Genomic DNA, 24,305 nt, shown 5'->3' on the forward strand with positions numbered 1-24,305 from the left:
GCCAACTTTTGAGTAATGGGGGGAAGGTCGGTGAAGACGAAATTATCACGGCTATACCTGATACTGGTCTGCCTCTCAGTTAAAAAATAACAATAAAAAAGCCCAATCTAGAATGATTGGGCATGTCCACATTGCCTCCAAAAGAAATGCACTGTTTGGGGCTCCATTTATATTTTATCATTACTTTTTTAATAGATATTAATCTATAAAAAAGATACTTCTGGGGTGTTATTTTAGCATGTTGTTCCAAACAATCAAACAAAAGTTTGTCCGATGCTTTGAGGTTCCTTTGGGAACCGTCAGTGGTGAGTGAGAGAATTTGTACATGTATAATCTCATATTTAATCTTTTGCAGAGATACGACACCTCCCTGCTTCACATTGTTGAGCAACCAGATATTAGCCCTTTCGGCAAGGTTATGATACCAGGGTTTTATTTCAACCCGAAATTCCCATATCTGTCAGGCAGAGTTTGGGTAAAACTATGATATTCGTCAGTAAAGTTACGTGGGAAGACTGAAAGGTTCTCAGCTTAATAAAATTTCTGACTGACTGCGTTGATGGAGATAATACTTCTTCGACGCGATCGCCTCCAAGATCCAACCATTCTGGAGTGCCTGGCTCCCATTAGTGTAGAAAGCTTTCTCTTCGTGTTGTCAAAAGTCTCCCAAAGCAGAAATGACGTCATCGTCATGTGTTTAATGCTTGAGAGTCTGTGCTTGAAATCTGTAATGGAAATGGGACGGTGAATATGTTGAATACGGAGGATCGTCAAAGAGTCCAAAGCGCCAGTCATCTGTTGCAGCCATGGCGACAACGGCGTGTGGTTGAGGCGTTGGGGTCAACGCCGCTTTAAACATTATTCCAGTAATATCACAGTGAGTCAGCTTCATCTGGGGCAAAGCTTGAAGTGATGCAGGTGATGCATGTGCCACTTTCGTGAAACAACGAGCACGATTATGGTTCTGACAAACCCAGGTCGAACCAACTGTCTTGTATTGACGTGCCCAAGAAAGACGCAACTCTCCCTGACGACAACAGACCAGATTTGTCACCTGGGACATTGTCCTGGTGGAACGACGGACCTTTAGTGTTAAAGAAGGCAATCTAGTACCGCTTCGGAATCCCTCAGAACCGAACTCATCACCGTGCCTCCTGATGGAGCAGACTGGCCTTCTTCAGAGGAGACGTAAAATGTAGGTGAACTCACGACACATCCATATTTACAAATCGTTCAACGGAATCTGAACAACGAGATGTAGTCTCTCAAGTAATCAGAAACGTTGGGGCTCTAATCAGGAAGCTTATTGAAACTGGAAGCCCTGCTGGAACTTTCTCGTCAGTGATGACCACACTGAACGGGAGTGCTATACATACTTCGTACCTGGATCCGTGAAGATCCGGGTTATAATTGGCCTACAGCAACCCATGCTTCTCGTAAGAGGCGAATATCGGGATCGGGTGGTCAGGCTCGCTGACTTGGTTGACCATGTCATCGTATCCCATTTGAACGATGGACGATGCTCTTGCTGTTGATCAGTAGATTGTCTGGTCCAGACTCGATTATTTAAAGACCGCCTTCATATAGCTGAAATATTGGTGAGCATGGCGTTAAGCAACACCCAAACAAAACCAATTCCTTCGTCCCTGGGCTCAGGACGTTTCAGCTGCACCTTTAGTTGTCCTGTAAATACTCTTTTGTCTGGAATCGACGCTCTTGGCTGGAAATTGGAAAGATTAAAATTACGATTACTTACGAAATATATGTTCACCTTACACGATATCATGTCTGCTCTTTGAGTTTGTTACTGTATATTATGGCAGACTTAATTTTGTTAAGGGTGAAGGTCATACAAAACTATATTTTTCCCCGATCCTTGTCTAGGCGTCATCATGTTGATGTCCACACCTTTATAACTTAGTCGGTCTCACATTCCCTGAACCACATTATTTTTCTCTCTGACCAGTGCTTTCTGCAATGTAAAAGCCCTGAATGAATCAAGTCTATATTTCCTCAAGTTATGAATCTGTACATAGAGGCGTGATCCTATAATTGCAACAGTAAGACACTTACCAGTTTCCCTATCAGGCGTTGAGCAGTATAGAATGGTAGATGGGAGACTCTTGGGGGCTGTATTGTAAACAGCGGTCATATCGTTTTGTGTTGTAGTAATAACGATTAACAAACGTAATCCTCATGCCACATACACGGGGGAGGACGGGGGGACTGGGAATGTTTACTGGAAGCTGGAGGAAACCATTTTTGCATTTGAATTAAATGTAAAGTGAAATATTACATTTGGTGGCTAAAAATCGATTCAGTGTTCGCCGATGCCGGGCGCCTGGAACTGTTCATTTCACAGCTCTCGTTGAGCGATAGGTTCTTGTTAAGCGACCAAAATATCAGTCATTCATAAATATACTGAGGGGCAAAAGTAAGTGTACAGTTGGAAAGTGGACATGCGTTACCAAGACATGCGTTACCAAAACGTCAGTCGGCTGTAACATACGTGGAAACACTGCTACCATAAGGTCCAAAACACAACTGATATCCGTATTAAAATAAATCGTCACTATCAAATAACAACCATTTCTTGTATCAAAAAAGCTTGTACTTTGTAATGGTCCGGCAGTTTACACACTCACTCACTCACTCACGAACACACGCACGCACACACACACAGTGGACCAAACAATCGAGTGGTCAACATTATGATTCTAGTCCCCTCCTTAGGACAGAATATATTACTTGGGAGTAATTCTAACAAGACGTCTCCACGGGGCATGTTACCATGGATTACGGGGGATGGTTACAAACATTTGATTCAACGCGCCTTTGCCATTATTTCTGTTACTACTCGACGTAGTTCATTTTGGAGGAGAGCGCAGTGTGACGGTAAGATGGGTTGTATAACGCGTGGTGATGGACAAATCTGGGCAAAACTGCCATTCGATCTGACAATCACCGGATCCTGTCACGTGCAAGGGCCCCAACGCTCAGAGCCATAGTCCAAAGGTTCAACCGCCACATCTTAAGCGTTTAAATTTATATGCCAAGCATACGCCAAAAATTCCTCTGTTTCTCAGACATCTAAGTCTAGAACAAAGATTGGGTTATAAACAAATGATTAAAATATAAAAATGTGATTTTTATTTTTCCCATTGCAATCATAAATTGAGGTAAACACACAGTTTATTCCCCGTGAAATCGACACCGTCGATTGTCCGTGTATATGGAATATTGAATAAGTGTTAAGTAAAACGTGCTCAAAATGCTGTGGTCGTCTTTGATCAATGGCGATCGTGTTGTCCACGTTACTGACCCAGAACGCTGAACATAAATGCGGCTAGTGAGCCAATCGCTGAGGTAGAAATAGTGTGGTTAAAACGCCAGGAATTAATTGAGGCAAGTGTAAGACAAAAAACAGTCGTCATTGAAAATGCTTACGATACGAATCCTAAAACGTCATTTCCGGTTAGCGCCACGACTAAGATTCAAAACACGTTTTGATCACTTATCGTCTAACAAGACATGACGTCATAAAATGCACGAGGTAAAATTGTGAAATATTGCTCATACAAGTGAAAACCAGGAAACAGTACAGAGAAGTGTCACTTCAGACACACACCTGTGCAGAAAGGTTCTATGACCTATTATGTCCGCCTTGAAGTTCCAACTGGAAAGCTTGCAGTAAGAAGTTACCTTTCATTTTACTACAGGCTTTTTTCTTTCTTTTGTGTGTGTGTGTGTGTGTGTGTGTTTGCGTTCCGAATTGTAATAATTTTTAGTTGACATTCCTAATAATTGTCAAAACTGACGAGATATATCTCTTCTTTAGGCGGCATTTTGAAGGGGGTATGATGAAGAAGAACACTTTTTATGGATAGACAGCTCTTTATTGCAGTGGATGTGACGTTTCGGTGTAGACACCCTTATCAAGCTGTCTATCCATAACAAAGTGTTCCTCTTCAAGAAATATCTCCAGTGAATCACAAGTTTCAGTTCACATTTTGGCAAAGCGAGTTTCGTTTTCAGTGACGACGATGTCAGAAGCTTAACCGAAGTTTTGAATGTTTATATTAGAATCATCGTTTGTGGATCTCAGAATATCCAAGAAATGTGCTCAGCAGTGATGTGTAACTTATCCTGAAAATTGATAATCTTTTTATCCATTCACGCAGTAATATCCAGAGTTCATCTCTGCTCTTCGAAGTTCAACTCATTGTTCGACTCCGTTTGCACATCTCCAGGCTGTCCCGTCACCTCGACAAGGACAGCCCTACTTGCGTCCACACCCGCGTTGTCGGGCTCACTGCCCGCCACGGTGGAATACCCTGACGAATTTTCTGACACAAAACACTCATTCGAGTCACTGATGGTCTTTGAAGTCTGTGGATGCATCATGGTGTATTGTCTAGCTGTAATGTGCGTGTCCACAACGCGCTCGAAGTCCCCCTCCTCCTCACACTCCTCAAACACGTGCGCCTCTGCAACTTCCAGCGTTATTGGGCGCGACGTCGAGTGCTGCATCCACGTCATGTCCGTGGCAGCTGAGGAACAACTGGACTCTAAGAAATTCGATGCTTCCAAAGAATCTGATGAGGGCTTTCTCCAGAACCGCCTTCGTTTCTTTCTTCTGGAAAGTAGTTCATTGACTTCAGATGTTGACATGGACTGTGTGTCACTTTTGACTGAACCTACAGTCGAGGTTGATCTTCCCTGCGGAAACTGACTCGGAAGTCCGAGTTCGATTCTGAGTCTTTCCTCCTCGCGGTAAGAACAAGCAGCCGCTACCATTAGCCCTATGATGCCAGCAATCAGAACAATTGGTCCCACGATATGAAATATGTCTTTGTATGCAAAGAAGAATGAATTCTGTCCCAAACTTGAGATTGAACTGCAGAGCAGTGCAGCCGAGCTCGCGAAGATGGCAAGCAAGGAAGGCACGTATACCTTCTTCCAACACTTCAGGCGTTTGTCGCTCTCAAGCCTCTTCAGTTCTCTGCGACGATCGGCACGTCGTCTGGCGTACTCAACGTCCTTGAACACGTCCTTGTCATCTTTGTACAGTTCGAACTCCTGAACGCGACGTGATAACTGCCTCGTGAACTCTCCCGGCATGCTCGACTGAAGGACGGCGGGCGTTCAGACATAGCAGCAGAGGCGGGAAGAACTGGAAGAGAGCAGACGACAATCAGAAACTGACATTTCTAATATGTATAAATTTAGACAAATTATGCAGAAAATCGTTTGGAAAACAATTCAGTTTTCACATCTAGCCCCAAGAGAACAATTGTTTTCAAACCTAGCCTCTAATGATTCCAAATAAAAGAACTCTATGATAGTCTGGACCTAGATTTTCAAAGCTCACCTAGTGTTAGGATGGTCGTAAGCGCCATATATTAATATTAACTTACGACTACCTTAGCTCTAAGAGAGCTTCGAAAATCTAGGCCATGAACTATACCTTCACGTAAAGATCAGTAACTGTCGGATTTTACTGTCCTACACACATAATCGTCTGTAAGAAATATGTGACAATGCACTCATACATCTTATCAGAACACCATCACACCTAGGATTGCACTGCGCTGTTAACTTGATGTTGCAGTGACAAGCTCAAGGCCGGTCACGTCGTCAATGCTGCTGATCAACACGCTGACGGTGTACACTCTACCAGTTATCAAGTCAGGCTGATGTTTCACACGGTCGTGCATAAATGATGTCGAGCTGATGGACGTGAAATGCTGAAGGTGGAACGCGGTCTTCAAACGTCACAATATGATCACAAACCAGATGCGGGAGGAGAGCTGGGCAGTCATGGGTATATTTAATTGTTGGAGTGTAAATTCACTGGAGGAGAAACAGATAAGAGAATTGCCTGACTGGCACCGTATTGGACCCGCAGTACATTGTTTCACCATCATCCTGACAGCTTCACAAAGTAATGACGCGTCCCCGATTGGCCATATGCGTGGATGGTTTCGGTACAGTAGGTCACCTTCAGTGTTAGGATGACGTCGGTTTAACTAGGGGAGAGGAGTTATAATGTACGGATAGCGTTAATCTCTATACCGATGATACTACTGTTTATTTCATGACTAACACCATCGATACTATTACTACACTGCGTCTCCGTTATCACTACTACTACTTCTACTGCTACTACTTCAGCTGCTGCTACTGCTGCTGCTACTACTACTACTTCAGTTGCTGCTACTGCTGCTACTACTACTACTACTTCAGCTGCTGCTACTGCTGCTACTTCTAGTACTTCAGTTGCTGCTACTTCCCTCCTCCTCCTCCTCCTACTACTACTACTACTACGAAGAAGAAGAATAACAACAACCATTGCACTCGTAATATTACCAAACCACGACGACGACTACTACTACTACTACATCAGCTGCTGCTAGTACTACTACTACTTCAGCTGCTGCTGATACTGCAACTAATACTACTGCTACTGCTGCTGCTGCTACTACTACTTCAGCTGCTGCTGATACTGCAACTAATACTACTGCTACTGCTGCTACTACTACTACTACTACTGTGGACAATAACAACAACAACAACAATTGCACTCGTAAAATTACCAAACATCGCTACACATTTGTTTGTCCCGGGTTTCATCATCGAATGCCTCTGTTATACTGTTGTTACTGCTAATAGAGGCATTATAACAACTGTTGTTTCTGCTAATGGAGGCATTATAACAACTGTTGTTTCTGCTAATGGAGGCATTATAACAACTGTTGTTTCTGCTAATGGAGGCATTATAACAACTGTTGTTTCTGCTAATGGAGGCATTATAACAACTGTTGTTTCTGCTAATGGAGGCATTATAACAACTGTTGTTTCTGCTAATGGAGCATTATAACAACTGTTGTTTCTGCTAATGGAGGCATTATAACAACTGTTGTTTCTGCTAATGGAGGCATTATAACAACTGTTGTTTCTGCTAATAGAGGCATTATAACAACTGTTGTTTCTGCTAATGGAGGCATTATAACAACTGTTGTTTCTGCTAATAGAGGCATTATAACAACTGTTGTTTCTGCTAATGGAGGCATTATAACAACTGTTGTTTCTGCTAATGGAGGCATTATAACAACTGTTGTTTCTGCTAATGGAGGCATTATAACAACTGTTGTTTCTGCTAATGGAGGCATTATAACAACTGTTGTTTCTGCTAATGGAGGCATTATAACAACTGTTGTTTCTGCTAATGGAGGCATTACAACAACTGTTGTTTCTGCTAATGGAGGCATTACAACAACTGTTGTTTCTGCTAATAGAGGCATTATAACAACTGTTGTTTCTGCTAATGGAGGCGTTATAACAACTATTGTTTCTGCTAATGGAGGCATTACAATAACTGTTGTTACTGCTAATAGAGGCGTTATAACAACTGTTCTTTGTGCTAATGAGAGCATTACAATAACTGTTGTTTCTGCTAATAGAGGCGTTATAAAAACTGTTGTTTCTGCTAATGGAGGCATTATAACAACTGTTGTTTCTGCTAATGGAGGCATTATAACAACTGTTGTTTCTGCTAATGGAGGCATTACAACAACTGTTGTTTCTGCTAATAGAGGCGTTATAACAACTGTTGTTTCTGCTAATGGAAGCATTACAACAACTGTTGTTTCTGCTAATGTAGGCATTATAACAACTGTTGTTTCTGCTAATGGAGGCATTACAACAACTGTTGTTTCTGCTAATGGAGGCATTACAACAACTGTTGTTTCTCTGCTAATTATAAGGCATTACTGCTAATGGAGGCAACTGTTGTTTCTGCTAATGGAGGCATTATAACAACTGTTGTTTCTGCTAATGGAGGCATTACAACAACTGTTGTTTCTGCTAATGGAGGCATTATAACAACTGTTGTTTCTGCTAATGGAGGCATTACAACAACTGTTGTTTCTGCTAATGGAGGCATTACAACAACTGTTGTTTCTGCTAATGGAGGCATTACAACAACTGTTGTTTCTGCTAATGGAGGCATTACAACAACTGTTGTTTCTGCTAATGGAGGCATTATAACAACTGTTGTTTCTGCTAATAGAGGCATTACAACAACTGTTGTTTCTGCTAATGGAGGCATTACAACAACTGTTGTTTCTGCTAATGGAGGCATTACAACAACTGTTGTTTCTGCTAATGGAGGCATTACAACAACTGTTGTTTCTGCTAATGAAAACATTGCAACAACTGTTGTTTCTGCTAAGGGCAGCATTTTTGTGTGTGTGTGTGTGTGTGTGTGTGTGTGTGTGTGTGTGTGTGTGTGTGTGTGTGTGTGTGTGTGTGTGTGTGTGTGTGTGTGTGTGTGTGTGTGTGTTTCTCATCGCCCGACCGACCCTTCTAGTAGTAAAACCTAAAACAGCTACTATGTCCTTGAAACGACCTCATCTCCTACCCGAAGTCCACGATACCACAACCAAGCATAATGTAACTATTTTAAGTCAGAGATACTGACCGGGTTTAGCACCTATCTTGGCACTATATCAGCTACGTGTGGGAGGAAAGCCCGAAGCAACGCAAGTTTCGGAGGTTTACGACTTAGGAGAACCCCCCAAACATTGTGCTGACTTACAAAGAAACCTTATTCGGGAGACGCGGGGACGGTGAGGTAGCCTAGTGGGTAAAGCGTCCGCTCGTCACGCCGAAGACCCGGGTTCAATTCCCGACATGGGTACAATGTGAAGCCCATTTATGGTGTCCCCATGGATATTGCTGGAATATTGCTAAAGGCGGCGTAAAACCACACTCACTCACTCAGGGAGACGCGGAGATCTAACCCACAATTACAGAGATTCAACTCTGCACAGCGAAATGGTACCGGTGCACTTTAGAGTTCCGAGCCACCCGTTCCCAGTAACAGGATATCACGGACGATGCAACTAGATCTTAACACCTGTAAACTGCTAGTCTGGAGTCGACCGTCTCTTCTTTATGGACGAAGGGTGGTGGGGTAGCCTAATGGTTAAAGCGTTGGCTCGTCACGCCGAAGACCCGGGTTCGAATCCCCACATGGCTACAATGTGTGAAGCCCATTTCTAGTGTCCCCCGCCGTGATGTTGCTGGAATATTGCTAAAAGCGGCGTAAAACCAAACTCAGTCAGTCAGTCAGTCTTTATGGACGATCGAATGGACAAGGCTACCCCGTGTTGGTTACACTCAAAGTTTCAAATATGAAATAAGACCACTAGAATGTATCAATGCGAACGTACGTCATGGGAGAGTTGGTTTTCACGTCGTTGACGTTGCCTCCCGAAGACGGTGAAATCTACAAGCATGAGTGCGGTGAGATGAAATGGGGTTGGAAGTCGCGTGTTGTACTTATATAGCGAAGTTAATGCATGTATGCTGGAGTTCGCGTGTGCGTGTGCGTGTACGTGAGCGTCGCAGTTGAACATGAATACCCCACCCAGACACAGTAAATGCTGGCTGAAAAACTACTGAACAAAACAACTAAAAAACACACAAAAGCACTATCCCCTAAAGTATATAACTGGATGCAAATAATGAATTCAGCAAGACTCAGGTATTCCCAAGAAAGAATTAAGGTATTGTATTGTCGTTTCATTTCAATAATACATACTTTTTCACATCAACAAATGAGTGCGAGGAATTACTCACAGGCAGAGGCTAAGAGAGGTCGGAATTACATCCCTCTGGTATCAACTATATCGCCTGTTTGCTTTTCTGTACAGTGAAAAACATTGTTTATTGATAAACAGACTGAAGTGTCCGTGCATCTCTGTTGAAGTAATCTGGGGTTCATCTGCACTCTGGTCATTAAGATATATATTGCCTTGGCCATATGAATAATATATATACATAGCATCTGAAGTGTGAAATACTGGACCTGGTAGGGTAGTGCCGTGGTCTATGTGTTCGCTTCTTGTGAGGACCGGTTTGATTTCTTTATAGTAATTATACATCACCAGTGTTACAGATATGACTTTATGCAAACTTTATGAAGAAGCGACGTCAAAACAACGATTAATGTTTGAGTTTGTTGTTTATCATCACACACAGTAATTATGAACCAGACAATCCAGTGATTCATTGTGTGCAAGGAACAATCCCGTCGGGATACGATGAATTCAATCACCAAGTCTGACCACCCAATCCACCAAATCGCCTTATGACAAACAGTGGACTAAATCTAACCCCAAAAAGCCCATTGGGACACTATTAATGAAGAAACAGGTAAAATGTCAAGGGTTTTCTGCCTTTCCCCATGACGTCTCTGTGTAAGTAGTGGAAAAGAACATGCCATATGGACGCCGGAAAATACAATTACATGTATATTCTTCCGAGATTCAGAACAATTTGTCACAACATGAAGCATCTGAAGTTTTCTGAGAAAACAGTATGTGAAATATTGTACGTTGATAACATCTATGTAATTTTTGGAAGTAAAACGTTTAAACAAGATAAAGGAGCAAAAATTAGCTCTGACACGTGATATAAAGAATAAATAGAAGTTGTTATACATAAAAAACGTGTCATGTATTCATGTTCGTCCAACTTCTAAATGCCTTTCAAGAATTACAAGATATTGGAATCCCCATGAGCACCAATTGTGCTTCTCGCTTTGTGGGTGTGATTCTTTATGCATACGAGACAGAATTTCTGCAAGATAGAAAAAGAACGCTAATTTGACCATTAAGTTTATCTTGAACTTCAGGTATATTGATTAACTGCTATCGTTCAATAGCAATAAGTTAGTCAGTTCTCGCCAACTGATGTCCCCTCCTGGACAGGCCGGTTAATGTGTTTTATATTCAGATCTTTGCACACAGATTCCGAGTGACAAAAACACTTTCCACAAGTTTCTGTGACAAGAGGAATCACCAAACTTTCCAAAAGTCAACTTTCACATTATGTAGAGCAATATTCCATAGAGCTTCATATATCACTCTTGCTCTTCGATAAAGGTTACAGCATTCAAGGCCTCGGTAAAGCTTTCAAAATATGTGCACATGTGGAGGATATTTCCACATTTGTGACAAAAATGATCTCCGATGTTATTTCCTATTTTGAGACGCATGTTGCTGTTGTATTTTGTCAGGAGGACAATTGTCTAGCCTTTGAATGTATTTATGACGGATGACACCGGTGGGGCAGGATACGCTTACCTTTTCGCGCGCGCCAAGTATCATCGCTGTTTTATCTCGAATCATTAAAACATTCCCATGAAGTAGTCGGGATCTGAATTTTGACATCTTACGTGTGTTGCAAGGGATTGTCTGCTATGTTTATACAATTGCACATTTTTAAGAGCAAAATCAAAATTCCAATCCCTTTTATATGAGAGGGGCGGTGGGGTAGCCTAGTGGTTAAAGCGTTGGCTCGTCACGCCGAAGACCCGGGTTCGAATCCCCACATGGGTACAATGTGTGAAGCCCATTTCTGGTGTCCCCCGCCGTGATGTTGCTGGAATATTGCTAAAAGCGGCGTAAAACCAAACTCAGTCAGTCAGTTTTATACGAGAAGCCTTACAACTGACTATATTGTCCTCATGCATCCTCTTCCCACCCCAACTCTCCTCCCCTGAAACACCCACCGATACATTTTTCACTCTATACTGATGAGAAATTAAGGAAATCCTGATTCTTTCATATCACTCCAGTTAATCTGTCAGGAAGTTTTATGTAAGAATCAAGTGTCCCTAACTTCATAAGAGTAGTATGACTGAGTGAGTTGTCTAAGGCCGCTTTGAGTATTTCTGTGAAAATAAATCATGACAGCCTATTAAAGGAGACAAGTCCGAGATGATGAAAGTTAACTCATTTGGTGAAACCTAGGTATGCGGAAATATTGATGACAGATGTAGAAATATTACCTGGATTCGAACCCACGTTCATATGGAGTTCTTTTTTTTTAATGATTTATTGTGAATCCTAGTAGACCCAAATATCCAGGTACCGTCGACCTCTTGGAGAATCTAGGACCTTGATCCTGCCCAACACTAGTGAGTGAGTGAGTTTAGTTTTACGCTGCTTTTAGCAATATTCCAGCAATATCAGGGCGATCGAATCGGGGTCTTCGGCGTGACGAGCCAACGCTTTAACCACTGGGCTAACCCCGCCGCCCCTGCCCTAAAACTAAAACACGTGTGAGACGTGGTGTCTCCTTAGACTTTGAAATGTGCACCTCTTCATTCAGCAGTGTGACTGTGACTGTGACTGTGACTGTGACCTTTTCTAACAGGCAGCTTTGTCATGAGTCCCTGTAGCTGAGATAATGATGGTGTCACCTAATGCGAATGCACTAATACGTAGAATAGCACTACATCATCCAGAGGACCAGATAAGCTGCGTATCCGGGTAAAATACGCATAGAAAATCTCCAATTACGCATTGAAAAATAATTGTTGCGTACCAATTACGCATTGAAAATGTTAGATACGCAAAAAGTTTAAAACAAATGCGTACGGAATATATTTATAAAAATCGCTTGCGTAATGAAAAAGACATCGATTGCTATCAAGTTGTACTGTTAGTATAGGACAAGTGTTGTACTGTCAGTTTAGGATGTGTGATTTTTTATGAAATCCTTTCCATTATATTTAACTTGGTTTTGAATAGGTATGACATAAGGCAGAACATACCTGCTTAGTAAACTTACTCAATGACATAATACTTAGGTGAGTAATATGACTGAAATACGCACATATTTGAAAGCAGTGGGTAACCGAAAATGAAATACCCACTCAACATTCATAATACCCACTCCAAAAAACTACAGTGGGTACAGTACCCACATGAGCTAAATCTTATCTGGAGCTCTGATCATCATCATCATCATCATCACCATCATCATCATCGTCTTACGTTCGAAACATGCTCTGGAGACATTTCGGACTTTCGCATCACATATACCTGGGCTCTTACGTAACCGCTCGTATTATTCCGGGACAAGCCGAATATCGGTTACACAATGGGATGAGTAGTGAAGAACAAGTCACATTCATAGAGGATATTTTGTTAATGCTGTCAAATAATATGTATATTTCATCTCATGGTCTGACAAAGTTGATATGTTCCCGAGTGGCTGCGCACATTGTACCCATGTGGGGAATCGAACCGGGGTTTTATTATATTTTGATCATTGTTTATAAATGATCGAGACATCGAGTAAGTCTGCATTTTATTACGCAACCCAACTACAGTCTAGCCCTTGAGCAGAAAGTAGTTCCGGGCAAAAGTGATATTCTACTCAGTGAAATAACATACCATTTTTATTTTCACCAATATTTACAGTATTTCACCCTTAAGAATATAATAATTTATTATATTATATATGATGCGACGTTTCGGTATAGAATCGTATACCGTCAAGCTTGACAACAGTATAAGAATCTATGTACAGAAACGTCGAATCATAATATGATAAAATAGTTGCCATCCATAAATTACAATAGCTTTTTGAATATTCATCAACTTCTTAAATGACAATCCAACAGAACCGGTTAATTCTCCATCCTGCTATTCAGGGCGAAATGTGAAAGATTTCCTCCGTATTCACGTGGTTTCACTATACGGAAACCTTTCTTTTAATCAATTTGATTGAGATACAATATGCATGAAATCCCAAAGTTTAAAAGTACGGTTATTATGCCTCGAATATAGCACACACTCCAAACAAAGTCATTAACAAAATTCACAAGAATCAAACTGACTCCCATACATGGTGAACTTCCTGTAGGTTCCAATAGGTCGTGACTGAGCTTGTGGCGATGAGTATATATAGATTCTATTATCATAGAAGCCACTTGATTGAGGAAGTTATTAACACCAGATAGGTCCCTGCGTGTAAACTGTATACGTGCTCGTGCATGACACCAGAGGGGGGTCGACTCCCTGAGTGCAGTTATACTGGTACACCCCATACCAACACCGCGAAGTGCCCTCACGCTGACAAAAATATTTTCCTTTTGGTGAAGGACTTCTGAACTTTAAATGAGACCAGGAATTTGCCATTTTTCAATGTGTCCTGTGAATAAATATTTACTGAAACCTGAGGCATAATTACTGTTCCCGAAAAAATAACTTAAAGAAGTCCTAAGTCCCTAGTGATATCGTCCCTTCATACATACGCCGCTTTGTAGTCAAGGAGAAGAAGCGGGGCTTCTTGAATGTATTGATAACTATATGTAAATAACTAACGATTTTATGCGCGCGTGCGTGCGTGCGTGCGTACGTGCGTGTGTGTGTGTGTGTGTGTTGATGATTCTTGAAATAAATAATAATATATTATTTATTGAAATAAATAAGTCTGACATTTTAATTTTGTTATCTTCTACGACTGTTTTTATCTTTTACGCTGCACGCAACAGTTCTGTAATTTTATAAAACCAGTTTGTATATAATCAAGTCTAGACCAGACAATGACGAGATTGACATCATGGCCCCTACAAGAAGTTAGAAAACATTCCATCAAGGGCAACTCAGTTGCCAGCAGAATTTGAACTTTTAATAAATTGAACAAAATCTTAAACCAAATGAAGGGCAGCAAACTTTAAACCTTCACAATATTACGACACATGACTACAGTCATTTATCCTTTGAGTGCGGTAAGATGCATAATGGCAACAACCCAGCAACCCATTGTTACGAGGCCATATAACCCCGGGGCGGTGGGGTAGCCTAGTGGTTAAAGCGTTGGCTCGTCACGCCGAAGACCCGGGTTCGAATCCCACATGGCTACAATGTGTGAAGCCCATTTCTGGTGTCCCCCGCCGTGATGTTGCTGGAATATTGCTAAAAGCGGGGTAAAACCAAACTCAGTCAGTCAGCCATATAACCCCAGGGTGATATATCTCCTGTAGTGTATACACTTGCACGTGCATTACCCAGTGCTCGGTCAGTCAGACCAATCTCTCAACACGTAACACCCAGCTAGTTGACCACGTGTTATCTGACACCTCCCGCCGGATGACGCAATTATCACCGACTCCCATGGGTATGTCTGCACTCGTCTGTTATGGCGGCAACTCATTCATCAAATATTGGCAACCCCATAACGGTAATGTTGATTTAAGTGAGTCAATCCAATAGAGGATTACATGATAACACGAACAACATGTCCCCGGTATGCTATACTTGTTAGGGATGACCTTTTGAGGATTGGTTGGTTACGATGCACCCACTGTTGCAAAAACAAGGCGTTGATCGTCGCCTATAAAAAATAAACACTATACTGTGGCAATAGGTCGAACAGAAAGGCTAAGCACACGGTACCAGGGCTGGTTCCGAGTGCACGTCCCGCAACCCGTGTATGCGCCCGAAACCCACCCAGCCCTCCTCAAGCACAGGCACACGTAGACACGCACACTCACACGCGCGCGCGCGCGCACGCACACACACACACACACACACACATTTGCACGCGAGTACGTATGTCGTTAAATAAGTGCAATGATCCTAAACGCGAGTTCTTAGGTCTTAGGGTAGCCTAGTACCAAAGCTGTTGTTCGTAACGCTAAGTACTCAATTCCCTACAAGCGGAGACAATTATTAGTTCCCCTGCTCTAGCACCGTTATCGGTATTGCCCAAATAACCCCAGGCTCATACTTACGTCAACGTTTCCCAATAGAGACACAGACCATAAATCGGGTAACTCACCTGCAATGGTTTGAAAGAAGCTTCTTTACAGAACAGGTACACAGGCAATGGCCATTTTTCATAGACTCAGAACATGAAGACCAATCCTTGGAACGTGTACATAGTTCAAAAGCATGAGTTCGTCTTCAGTACAAGACATTCTTCTTTGCATCTGGATCTTTGAGTTACTCACATCTCAAAAAGAAGCAGTTGTTCTTACTTCAACTGATGTGTCCCTAACTCTGTGTAATTGTTGTTATTGTCCTTGAACCTATTGCTGAGGTTAAAGACACGTTAATCAGCGGTCATACTGGAGATTTACGGTAGATCTGACAGATTAATCTACCTTTGTTAAATAATACAAACAGCCTACTCGTAATAACTGGACGTGCATGGGGCGGGTCAGGAGGTATAGGTACGTGGAGACCAAGGCAAGCAGTTAATACCGTTTGGTGTTACATATACTCTTTCAAATGTAAATATATTCACCAGTGACATGGCTAATGTTCGTCTGAGTTGGCACTGTTATAAAGACCGTATACTTACATCGTAGAGGTCTGGGATCCTGGACTTCAAGAAGTATTTAACGCTGTCTTGATAAATATCCTTTGGATATCCACGGGTATGCTAATATCAACACACACACCGCGCAGTTTCACCGTTTCCATCTCTTCTGCGTCGTCAGACGACATTTAGTTTTGACGTCTGCTTGTTCCCGCCTTTTTCCGTGACTCGGAATGGCCTTCCTTCCCCCTCTTCTCCCCATCCCGTTGAATGGTGTAGCTGCCCAACACGAGAGGAGGTATGTTCACGCACGCATCGAGTCACGGCAGTCTGATCGCTGGGCTGACATACATGCATTGGGTAATCAGATTTTTTTCACCAGCTGAAGTGAAGTGTGGACGATTGGACGTTGTATATTAAAGACAAGTTTGGACGATTGCCCACTAGCTCTGTTTGTCCTGTATCAATGAAGCGTTCCTCGAGCACACAGCTTTTATTCTCTACCAGGGCTCAATGTCCCCGAGTTATGAGAGACGTGCATTGGGTAAATAGTGCAAGGGGAATTAAAGCGTAATGGACGACCCTGAAATTAGCAGAGTTGGACCGGGGTGCCTTTATGTACTGCATAAGTGCCACGATACAAAGAGCTTATTTTCTGTTTTTATCTACCTTCAATACCCTGATTTGTTAGATGGCACGGGTGTCACTTCTCGCGGACAGAAGACAGGACAAACAGCAATGTTGTTCTGTCAACTGTAATGGCACAGACCACACCTCGGAGTCTTTGTCCATGCCCTACCTGTTTACACAGATACTACATATACCTGTGTACCTATCATGCGGCGTGATCATTCATACACTGGATCTGTTTGTCCGAGGTTGGTAATTATGGCGACAACATCAGCCTGTCGGTCTTCTTAGTGCCGGAGACGTGAGACACACCTCCGATATCTTGACTTCAGATTGATTTGTGTGGTCATTTAAAACGGTTTTTAGATCAAGAACTAGAAGGTGAACTGGTGTCACTTTAGTCACCAGTTAGCACTTGTTTGTAATTTGAGGTTTGTAAACATCAAACCTGTTTTAGATAATGATCTTACTCGTAAGACAACCCAGTTCCCTTTCTCAAACATAAAGGTATGATTTGGGTAACACACCACCACCCCCATTTGTCCTGACTGTTTATTAAATGACCATTGACCTTAACTCGTGAAAACGGGTGAAAACGAACTGTGCACCCTCCTTTCTCAAAAGCTGTATCCGCCCCTGGGTCAGATGGGGTTTAATATAACGACGTATCTAAACTATATAGACTCTGATGCCAAGTGCCGGCCAACTGAAATAACATGTCTCTGCTTTACCTGGTTAACACGGTTCGATCCCCGACCGCGTCATACCAAAAGACGTTAAAATATGGTACTTGTTGGTCCCTGCCTGGCGCTCGGCATTAATGGGTACATCAAGGACTGGGCGGCTCGGAGTCAGTATTATGTGTCTGAGTGGGTATTCATGCTTCACTGTGGCATGATATCTCAGTGGGCTAGCACTATAAAACCAGCTTCAGTCTGGGCTAGTACAAGCAGCGCACATACACATACACACGCATGCACGTCGTCATATGAGCGAAATATTCTCAAGTACGACGTTAAACCCAATTTCACCTCACCTCACCTGGATACACATTTTGCCTGGTGTAATGGATTATACAGGGCCAATCCTTGTTCTACCCTCTTAATGCCGACCGCCAGGCGGTAACAACAAATCCCATCTTATAGCGCCTTTTAGGGATTCAGTCAACATCCTCCTGGTCTTTGGACAGACGCTCCATACACTTCCCCACAGAGGCGAAGTCTTATTGTTTCATTGTGCGCTATCATGAGTGAGTTAAAGATGTGGATATTACGCTGCTTTTGGCAATATTCCAGCAATACCAAACCGGGGAACACCAGAAATAGTCTTCACACAATGTAACCATGTGAGGAATCGAACCCGGGTCTTCAGCGCGACGAGCAAACGCTTTAACCACTAGGCTATCTCGCCACACTACTTCAAGCGGATGTCAAGTTAACCTTTGAAGAGATTTGGTGTTTGGTAATAAGTAGCAGTATTCCTGTAGTGTCACGGTGGGGACTGTATCAATGGGTTTACAACAGTGTGACCGTGTGGGTGTATGAACAGGCTCCTTAGCGTGACGTGACAACTCTTCTCCGACCGCCATGTTAACCTTTGAATCGACGGGGGACAGGTGTGAGTCATGCACAATTCAACATGAGGCTTTGATGATTTCATTTCTCAGTTCACTGATAATGGACCCATTGTGATGAAGGTCAGCTCACGGCATCCCGGAACAAGCAACAGCAACACTAGCGAAGTGCCTGTGTGTATACGAGCTGGGTTTAATTTCGCTTTGAACAATATTTCTTTCATATCAGGGTTCGTCAGTTTAATGTGGGAAGTAAGATCGAAAGGAGTGAGTGAGTGAGTATGGTTTTACGCCGCTTTTAGCAATATTCCAGCAATCTCACGGCGGGGAACACCAGAAATGGGTTTCACATATTGTACCCATGTGGGGAATCGAACCCGGGTCTTTAGCGTGACGAGCCAACGCTTTAACGACTAGTCTACCCCACTGCCCAAGATCGAAAGGAAGCAGAACTCAGGCATTTATCTCGTTGGTGATACCACGAGCACGGTTTTGGCGTTGACAAACCTAGAATATAATCGGCGTGAAACGGCATTTAACCCAGCGATAACAGGTTCATGCATGACCAAGGGGCACAACTCTGCACTGCACAGCCTTAGATGACACGACCGGACTCGATAAAGAGAATACAAACATCTTTGAACTTATAGTCGAATTCAAAATATAGTCGAAGGTTCATTCAAAATTCTTGTTCTCGCTTGTTGAAGCATTCTAAACAGATGTACATTTGGTACACTCCGCCTTATAGGTGGAATACTGCTGAGTGCGGCGTTAAACAACAAAACAAAACATTTGGTAACTTAAGCATCAACGTTGGTAAACACTACTATAATTTGAAGATACATTTTCAACAAATATACAAAGCTACCTGTGACTGCCTGGAATATTTGTATGAGGATGGATTTTTTCTGTCTCTGCATTTGGACATGCTACCTTTATCTACGATAGAGGAACCAAACATTCATTTTGACTCACCATCCAGCGTGCCAACCCCCAAACAACCCCACCCAAACCAACAACTCCACCTAAAACTCCACCACAATACCCTTAACAAGCTCCTAACAACATAGTACCCGTGAAGGTCCGGGTAAGAATGTGCCTTCAGTAACCCATGCTTGTCGTAAGAGGCGAGAACGGGATCGGGTGGTCAGGCTCGCTGAATGGTTGACACATGTCATCGGTTCCCATTTGCGCAGATCGATGCTCATGCTGTTGATCACTGGATTGTCTGGTCCAGACTCGATTATTTACAGACCGCCGCCATATAGCTCATGCTGATGATCACTGGATTGTCTGGTCCAGACTCGAATATTTACAGACCGCCGCCATATAGCTGGAATATTGCTGAGTACGGCGTAAAACTAAACTCACTCACTCACTCACCCAACAACATGGGGCATACAGTGCCATAATTGCAAGTCTGCACCTTACAACGTACAATCTGTTCATCAATTGCGGAAACCCTCCACTGAGCTACAGAACATTTGTAATTTCACGTGCAAACCCCCTCTGTACCTGTTATCCATTTGTTACACACATTACTGCATCATGGCAAAAATTAGTCTCCGACGGACAAGGAACACAGTTGTCCTACGAGAGAACACTACCCGCAATTAGATCCAGCGTTAATGATATTAGCTCCACATTCGTGATAGGAACATACGGAATACGTTACAACTTGGTAGTTCTTTAACAAATTACATCGCCAGCCAATATGCTAATGACTCTTTGTGGATAAGGAGGGCAAGGTATTCTGTTTCAACGTTTAAATGTACCTAGATTCCAGATGTCGCGCTCTGAAGCCTTCATCATTAAGTCATAGATAGACGCACGGTGTTCATTTGATCAGTAGGAACTTAAAGGGCGTTATGATGATCGTCTGGAGCATGCGCAGAAGCGGGCGACGGTCCTGTCCCTTTGATGGTATTTGTGTTACATAGCGGCTTATTAGCTGAATGTGTGATACAAAGAGTAGGAACACCTAGTATCATTACTTATTGACAGCTATTCATAAACATATGCTCATGGTGTAGCTGGAATCCTAAAACGGACTGAGATTTCTTGGAATTATTGAAATGATTCTGTCGCTTATACTATAAAGACTAGCCCTATTTGTCTGTATGTTTCTCATCTTTAACCTCAACCAGAAAGAGATCGGGCGAGTGAAATCATTAAATAACCCACACAAAAAAACTAAAAAACCCGTGTTTCTCTAATTAGGTGACAATTTTAGAGATGTTTAAAAAAGATTTTGCAACAGCATTTAAATTAAACAAAATAGTAATAATAGTTCATGAAGCAAGATCAACGTGACCTGGGATTGACCTTGGGTAAGACTAAGAGTATTCTTTTATCAGATTAGTGCATACATTTCACAGTGGTTAGGAAAATTGAGAAAAGTAAACTTTTTTTAGTTACACAATGCCATTTAGAAAGTATAAAGTGAAGTCGCGGTGGCTGAGCGGGTTAGGCGGCTGACTTTGTGTGCTGGCGATTAGGTGCCTGACTCTGAGGGTGTGGGTTCGAATCCCTGATGGGACTCAACCCAACAAAAGTACAAGAATCTGTACTTTACTAAGAAAGTGTAATCCCAAATATAACATATGTTAAGCTATTTTTCACTCCTTTGGTCACGTTTACGATAACTTCTCTGTCAACGTGCAAGTGTGATAAAAGAAATAACTATCGCTAGCCATAGGTTATTATATTAGTGGTTTGAAGCAATGTTTTACTCTGGGATGAGGACCAGAGCCATATATTTATTGTTTTAACGACACGTTATTTTCAGAACGGCCGGCATGCCTAGCGCACAACTTAAAACACTAAATCAAACGGCGGACCCACAGTTATCTCTGGCCCTTCAAGGTGGCCATTACACCGCTGAAACAGAGGAAACAGTACTGTCTGTACAGTAAATGTCATTCGTGCACGTCAGTATGCCTGTCTTTTCTCCATTGTATCCGGTGTAAATTAAATAATGGATTGGTTTCACGTGTAAAAACTATTTTCCTATCGATTACAAGGAAAGAGAAAGGGGGAAGGAAGAGACCTTCCTGACAACGATGCCGAATATCTGTCTGTTCATCACTACATCAAAGTGATAGCTGTCTGGTAACGTTTAGGTCTTTGAATGGCATTTAGAGTGAGTGAGTGAGTGAGTGAGTTGGGTTTTACGCCGCTTTTAGCAATATTCCAGCAATATCACGGCGGGGGACACCAGAAATGGGCTTCGCACATTAAACCCTTGTGGGGAATCGAACCCGGGACTTCGGCGTGAGGAGCGAACGCTTTAACCACTAGGCTACCCCACCACCCCCGAATGACATTTAGAAGTGATACACATAAGGAAGAGAGTTTTATCGGTGTCAACTTTTGCATTTTACAATGTCGGTAAACATTTTAAACATTCAAATTCGATGTCCGAATTGTTTGACCCTTGAAATATTTAAATTTCCTAGCATCAAATGCTCAATAACAAATCTAAAATCATTTTGTTATCACCTACACCTTGTTACCTTGGTAACGGCAGAGGTGTAGATGGTTCGATGCAACATTCAATGCTGTAAAACTCGACAGTTAAACAGCTGTGAGATCGCCCGACGTGGCCAGGCGAAACTCTATGGTATTATTACAAGAACATATTTAAACATGTTTGAGTTTAAAATTCCCATGGGCTGTAAGCGGTGTCCAACTCAGGCGATGTGGGATGCATTTTTAATAAATTTGACTGAAAGTTCCAGATTTACCAGGCCGCGTGATGTAACGAGATAAGATCTTACTAAAACAGTGGCTTCGGATAACAATAGCCTGTTAATCTTGTATACACTATTATATATTAATTCAAGCGATGATTTGGATCTACCCCAGTTCAACAGGCCTTGAGTGTATACACGGTACTGGGCGAGTCGATAGGAAATGTTTTCTTAAAGGGGATGTTCGAGCTGTCATAAAACACTTCCAGCGTTTCATTTCGGTTGATGATATTGTCTGTAGGTACTATTTGGAGACTATTACTGTACTATCGAGGCAATAGGTATTCTTGTTTTTACAACAGTATATATGTCAAATTAACAGAGGTACAGAAGCTCACCTTTATCAAGTGGCGTCAAACTTGAGAGGTTGCCGGATGTCCAAAGCCACTTAGACTGCCCAAAGCAATACTATAAATAATTTGATAAAACACATTTTTTACTGGCAATTGAGTTCTTTTTGGATAATGTTTAGTACGAGAGAACTCAGCAATATCATACATTTTCAGTAGAAAGATTTACCCCTTTTAACTCTTTTGCTTTTGCTATAAAACACATTTTTTCATAATGATAAAAAAGTGACAACACCATGTCCATATTCTGCTAAAATCAGATTGTGGATTAGCTTGTGTTTGTAACTCGTTATCAAATAATGACGACACCGGGTGTTCACGAAAAGGTGGTCGCATCCTGCCGCCCCGTTGGTACAAGCCACAAAAGTCAAAGCTTTAAATAACGGATAGATGTAGAATCAAAGTCTTGAGTGATTGCACCTGAACGATGTTATTTCCACACTGAACGTAAATGGTGCCAGCAGTTTCACGGATGCCACAGGGAAAATTTAAAGCAGTAACATGTTTATTACTTGCTGCCTTCAGTTATTAAAAAACACAAGAAGTTTGAGTTTCACATAATAGCTTTAAAAATGAAATAATCTTGCCATACTTTCTATTGAATAAGTTTGTTCACTGTTCAAACCCTATGTTTGATGATTGCCTTTTCTGAATTCTGCAGGCCAAAGACCCTGATTTTAAAATCTGAAGAAGATAATATGCCTGAGAGGTTATGCATGGCTAGTTTAGTAATATTTAATTAAAATCATGCTGTTTTGGTCAGCTATGTCTCCGTAATATTCTTATTTTTAAAAAACTACACATGACACATGGAACCATTTTACATACATTGCACAAATGCTAAACAAAGACATCTATTAGTAAATTGTTTTTTTAGACATCTTCCTTCGATGCCAGCTTGGAAGGAACTATGTCGTGAATATTCTGCAGAGTTTCAAAGAGAAGTGTGAAATGGTTTCGTTGCAGAAGCGGGTAACGCGAAGTATGCATACGTATTTCTCAATAACACAACTTGTATCAGCAGCAATTTTGAGAGAGAAGGAAAAAGTATGCTTCATTGAGCAAAGGTCATGTACAACATGTTTAAGGAAAATTTCAAGGTAATCTGTGGCCAATATATTTAAAATGCCTGTAATTCACTATTAGGTCAAATGTCTCAGAAAATGCCTCAACTGTTTTAGAGAGTGATTTTGGTTTTACGCCGCTTTTAGCAATATTCCAGCAATATAACGGCGGGGTACACAAGAAATGGGATTCACACTATATACCCATGTGTGGAATCGAACCCGAGTCTTCGGGGAGACGAGCAAACGCTTTGACCACTAGGCAACCATACCGCCCCAAATGTTTTAGAAGAAGCATTACAAATGTGGGGTCATTTGTTGACATGACATAACATTCAAAAAAGGTAATTTCATAACTCGCCAAACCTTTCGGTTATTGTCGACAGCCCTTAGAACAAATGACCAACGCCGGTACACGGACAGCAGTTGTTGCACCCACTGAACAGAATTCTTGTCAATGCTGGAGAGTGTAATATGCTTTCAAAGCATGTGTAAGTTAATAACCTTCTACACAATAAATCAATTTGTTCCACATGTGTAAGTCTGTATAAACGTAGTTATGAAGTCCTTATTGAATGTCTGTACTCGAGGAAGTTCGCTGCGGTTGCCGTATATTCATAGTTTACCGTACGTCGTTTCCAATGATTCTGTGTGACTGCCGATGATCCTACCAAACATCTACACATGTGCTCTGCAGAATTTAGAATGCATTTCTATATCTTCGATATTCTACAAACCATAAACTATTTAAAATTCAAAACTTATTTACTTACCTCTTCCTTTATAACCTATAAAAGCACGTATTTAG

The 24,305-nt window shown here is 41.9% G+C and overlaps 1 protein-coding gene across 1 annotated transcript; it reads right to left on the reverse strand.

The window, feature by feature from the left end:
* Positions 1 to 3,129: 3,129 nt before the first annotated feature.
* LOC124261426 lies at positions 3,130 to 16,605 on the reverse strand. Its single transcript, XM_046695747.1, has 2 exons — positions 16,171 to 16,605; positions 3,130 to 5,173 (listed from the first exon to the last, which is right to left on the reverse strand). The coding sequence occupies exon 2, from the start codon at positions 5,119 to 5,121 to the stop codon at positions 4,195 to 4,197; it is 927 nt and encodes a 308-aa protein (XP_046551703.1). The 5' UTR covers positions 5,122 to 5,173; positions 16,171 to 16,605; the 3' UTR covers positions 3,130 to 4,194.
* Between the last annotated feature and the right edge of the window lie 7,700 nt (positions 16,606 to 24,305).

Source organism: Haliotis rubra, unplaced genomic scaffold (genome assembly GCF_003918875.1).
Source record: "Haliotis rubra isolate DU_JTF1 unplaced genomic scaffold, ASM391887v1 Scf8, whole genome shotgun sequence".
Lineage (NCBI taxonomy): Eukaryota > Metazoa > Mollusca > Gastropoda > Lepetellida > Haliotidae > Haliotis > Haliotis rubra.